At 46.0% G+C, this 4,361-nt stretch overlaps 1 protein-coding gene across 1 annotated transcript in view; it reads right to left on the minus strand.

The window, feature by feature from the left end:
* Positions 1–3,314, minus strand: part of kpnb1 (karyopherin (importin) beta 1) — a 20,943-nt gene extending 17,629 nt beyond the window's left edge. The window contains exons 1-2 of the mRNA XM_014023120.1: positions 2,955–3,314; positions 2,206–2,264 (exon numbers count right to left, since the gene is read on the minus strand). Coding sequence (XP_013878574.1) covers positions 2,206–2,264; positions 2,955–2,994 — 99 coding nt within the window. The 5' untranslated portion in view covers positions 2,995–3,314. The remainder of the gene's footprint in view (positions 1–2,205; positions 2,265–2,954) is intronic.
* Between the last annotated feature and the right edge of the window lie 1,047 nt (positions 3,315–4,361).

The raw sequence follows: 4,361 nt of genomic DNA on the forward strand, positions 1-4,361 counted from the left end.
TGTTTGTGTCTCCTGATGTTTGTGTCTCCTGATGTTTGTGTCTCCTGGTGTTTGTGTCTCCTGATGTTTGTGTYTCCCGGTGTTTGTGTTMAGCTCTGATGTGTTTCTGTGAAACCTGATCAAACAGGAAGTTGTTGACAGGAAGCTGAACTCACCTCAGCATGTTTATAAGAACTGATCAGGAAATCTGGCAGGTTTAACAGCTCGTCTGCACTTGAACGCACCGTGAGACGTTTATAGGCTGTTTTTTATGTTTCTTTTTTTCTCATTATATTTATTAAGTTTATATTTATTCATTGAAGTGTGCAACACTTTGACCAACAGCTGTTTATAATGTTCCACTTAAACACAGTCAATCTGACACCAGTCTCACTGATCTGCTGATCACAGCTGCTGACTGAGAGGAGACAGGTGAGACTCAGGTCTACCTGCAGCAGCTGCCAGAGCGCATCTAAAACAGTTTTAGGATTTATTTACTAGACGGATCAGAACCTCCTGCTCTGGATCAGAACCTCCTGCTCTGGATCAGAACCTCCTGCTCTGCCTGACATCAGCAGCAGCTGCTGAGATTGGACACATCCTACAGTCAGCAGGAACTTTATGATCCTAAACTGAATCAGTTTCCTGATCATCATGTGGCGCCCCCTGCTGGCCACCACAAACAGCTTTAAACAGGAAACTAAAGACTTTTAAACTCATTTTCTGTAGCTAAAAACATAAAATAGATCTGACTGTTTTCTACTGCAACAGCTGTTTTACTAGAGCTGTTGATTCCTTTAGACAAGAAATATCACAGCACAGAGATTACAAACTGATTACAAACTGATTACAAACTGATTACAAACTGATTCTACTTAAAAAGGAAAGTAACTTCCACTTAGAGAGCAGAAATTACCAAAACATTTATCAGTTCCTTTGTTAATTAGAAAGAAAAATTCCTTTTAAAACACTATATTTATGTACTTTTTTACAAAGTCCTGATGATGACAAAGTATTATAAGAGTTTTCAACATTAGTTGTAGTAAAAATATAAGTAAATGTTTTACTGCTGTCTGCTGAGAACATCCTCAGTCTGAGAATGATTTACTCCAGGTAAAGTCTCGTTTACTTCCTGGTTCTGAGCTCAGGTGTGTTTGCAACTAAAACCTTCCTGCAAACAGGCTTCAGCCCAGAAAAACTCTGGATCCTCCAGAACCGGATCTACAGGGACTGAAACCTCTGAGAGGGTTCTAACATCAACGATCAGCAGATGTTTGGAAGACCTGCAGGTGGTTCCAACATCCTGGTCTATGGAACCAGCACGCAGACAGGTTTGTAAATGTGGGTCGGCCCGGTGAACCAACCAAACCCTGCAGTTCTTTTAAAACCTAATCCAGAGGATTTGGGACAAGGATGGACTCTCTGCACTGCAACACTTCAGAGAAGTTCAAGACAGACCAGGGTGCAGAACCAAGATCTGGTTCTGTTGAGGTCTGAACAAGGACCAGAATCCCTCCTGAAGGTGCTCAAACWAAGAAACCAGAAGAATAATTTCTTCAGTTTAACCTGATAAAGTTAAAGCTCCTCGCTGCAAACTGTGAAATCACACAAAGTGTCTCTTTAACCATAAAACAGTTTAACAAACGGACCTGCACCAGGCTGGTCTGCAGGTAAACACAGGACTGAGTCCAGCACAGAGTCTGAGACGTTTGGGTGGAAAATACAGTCAATCTGCAGCTAAACATCAAACAGCACAGAGGGAACATGTTTCATCCATTTTCAGTCATTTCTGCACATAAACCAAGAGGCTGAGGCTGGCATCAGATCAAGTGTTGCTGTTTTAAATGCAACATAAACCATTGTGAAAACAGCCTGTATTATTAAAGTAGTAATAGTAATGTATTATTAAAGTAGTAATAGTAATGTATTATTAAAGTAGTAATAGTAATGTATTATTAAAGTAGTAATAGTAATGTGTTACTGCATGGTTTGTTTTATACCTGCTCTTTGAATTTGCATAAATACCTTTCACTTAGATCACAGCACTGGCAGGGTGACTGAGTGTGTGTATGTGTGTGTATTTGTGTGTTAGGAGGGGTTGGGGGGCGGCAGAGAGGAGATGCCGGCCCGGCTGAAGCTCAGCTGTCCGGAGCCCCCCACCTCTCCAGCGGCCTGCAGCTGCAGCTCGGCCTGCCTCCCCCTCCTCTCCAGTGGCCCGACACTCACCAGGTTCTCGATGGCCGCCTGCTCCAGAAACTTCTGCGCCGCCTCCAGCTCATTCCGGTCTGCGGAGAGAGGCCAGATCAGATTCAAACACTCCAGAACCGGTTTATCAGCCGGGCTCCACACAACACCGCTAATGATCCCCCTGGTACCGACTGATATTGGATCCACGCAGTCACATTTCCACCATGCTAACAGCCCGCCGAGCACGGAGCATGCGTGTTAGCTGCTAACGCTTAGCCGCACCACAGGAACACATTTACGGAACCAGAAGTGAACCAACCCGGTCCAAACAGCACCAACTTTCTGTAAAGAGTCTGAGTAGATGTGTCCTAACGTCTACTGGACCTGTGTCCCAGCAGCGGCTCAGAACCAGACCGGAAGTGGCCGATATTCAGAAGATAACCGCTAACAGGCTAACACAGCGGTTCTGCCGGCTATGGGCAGGGTCGGTGTCCGGTTCTGTGACCTGCAGCGCCCGGATCCACCGCTGCAGGTCACAGGACTCACCTTAGGATCAGACAGTGAGTTCCGAGACAACCAGAGCAGCCAGGTCCGGTAACTTCACCGTGAAACGGCGATTAAAGTCCGGTTAGTGCGGAGTCACTCACCGTGTCAGGCCCGAGCGGYTAGCTCAGTTAGCACTGCCCTCCGCCCAGCCGTGAAACTGCCCTTACTTCACCTCACTACACCTCCCCGATATTACACCACCAACCCCGGAGCAGAGTGCACGCGTGGCCCCCGCCGCTCACCTGGAGACACGGTTTTTTCCAAAATAGTGATGAGCTCCATTCCGAGTCCCGGCTGCCGCTCGCTTCACTCGGTCAGGTTCAGCGCCCTCAGCGGGTTGGATTTCCTCCACGGAGCTCAGCGAGTGCCGGCTACAGGTCGGGTTCGGTCAGGGCGGGCCTCGGGGCGGGTTCGATGGGTGCTTCGGGGGGAGACGGAGGCTTCCCCGGTGCTCGCTCGGGTGGGTGTCCGTTCGATGGAGCGGGAAACGTTACAACGACCGTGTCGCACGAAGAAACGACTTCAGAGTTTCACCGCATCGCGAGGGAAAGGACCGCGCGCTTCTCGACGCGGAGGGATATCACGCTCTGACGCACGCACGGCGTCAGCGCCGCCGCCTTCTCCTTCTTATTCCGTTAAAGGCGGTTGGAATCCGCCATGTTGGAGGACAGCCCCACCTGCTGGTTCAGCAGTTAGTCATCAGTTCAGTTTAATATCATATTTAATGTTTGAATTATAAATTCTACACAAAGACAACAGAACTGGGTTGTTCATTTGTCTGAGCTGTGAACTGACGTCATGAATGAATCAAATAATTATCCTGTAAAACCACACAGATGCACTGGACTCTGGTCTGCATGGTCATGGTCCACACATCAAACCATCAGTCCTCCACCTCCGTGCTGACAGCTGGGAGGAGCTGTTTGCTGCAGTGCATTTTGGGTAAACATGTCCGTAGAGGCGGAGCTCATTCCTCTGAGGACTGCACAGTCTGACCTTTGGGGTGAATCTATGGGATAAATCTTGTTCCAGCAGGAACTGAATTTGATTTCTTCATATTGAAACTGAATGTGCAGAGTTTGAAATTGAATGTATTGGTTTGAAAATAAATTTCACTAAACTGAAACAGAATTTAAACTTTTGAATTTTTATTTTTTGAAAAAAAAAATTTGTGTCACATCCTGGTCCTTGAGAAAGCCAGGCAGAGTAATCAAACACAGATCCACAGATTTATGTTTCACTYTGGTGAAGTTTCCCTTCTGGATGTAACAGAGTTGATGCAATCCACTGTGAAAGTGACAAAAACACACAAAGTTATTTTACTGCAGTGATTAATTTGACCTATATGTAGAAAATGTTACGTTTACATGATGACATCATGGATCAGTCAGCAGCGTCTGATGATCCATGATGGGATAATTTAGTGAAATTTAATTTCAAACCAATGCAGTCAGTTTCAAACTGAAGAATTCAGATTCAGTTCCTGCTGGAACAACACTCCTGACTGAGTGTTTCTGTGTTTGAGTGTAAACGTTTAAAACAGAGGGAGGTCTTTAACTGCACAACATCCAGCTGTTGTCTGTAAATGACACACACACACACACACCTGTTGTCTGTAAATAACACACACACACCTGTTGTCTGTAAAT

This window comes from Austrofundulus limnaeus, unplaced genomic scaffold, assembly GCF_001266775.1.
Source record: "Austrofundulus limnaeus strain Quisiro unplaced genomic scaffold, Austrofundulus_limnaeus-1.0 Scaffold358, whole genome shotgun sequence".
Classification (NCBI taxonomy): Eukaryota; Metazoa; Chordata; class Actinopteri; order Cyprinodontiformes; family Rivulidae; genus Austrofundulus; species Austrofundulus limnaeus.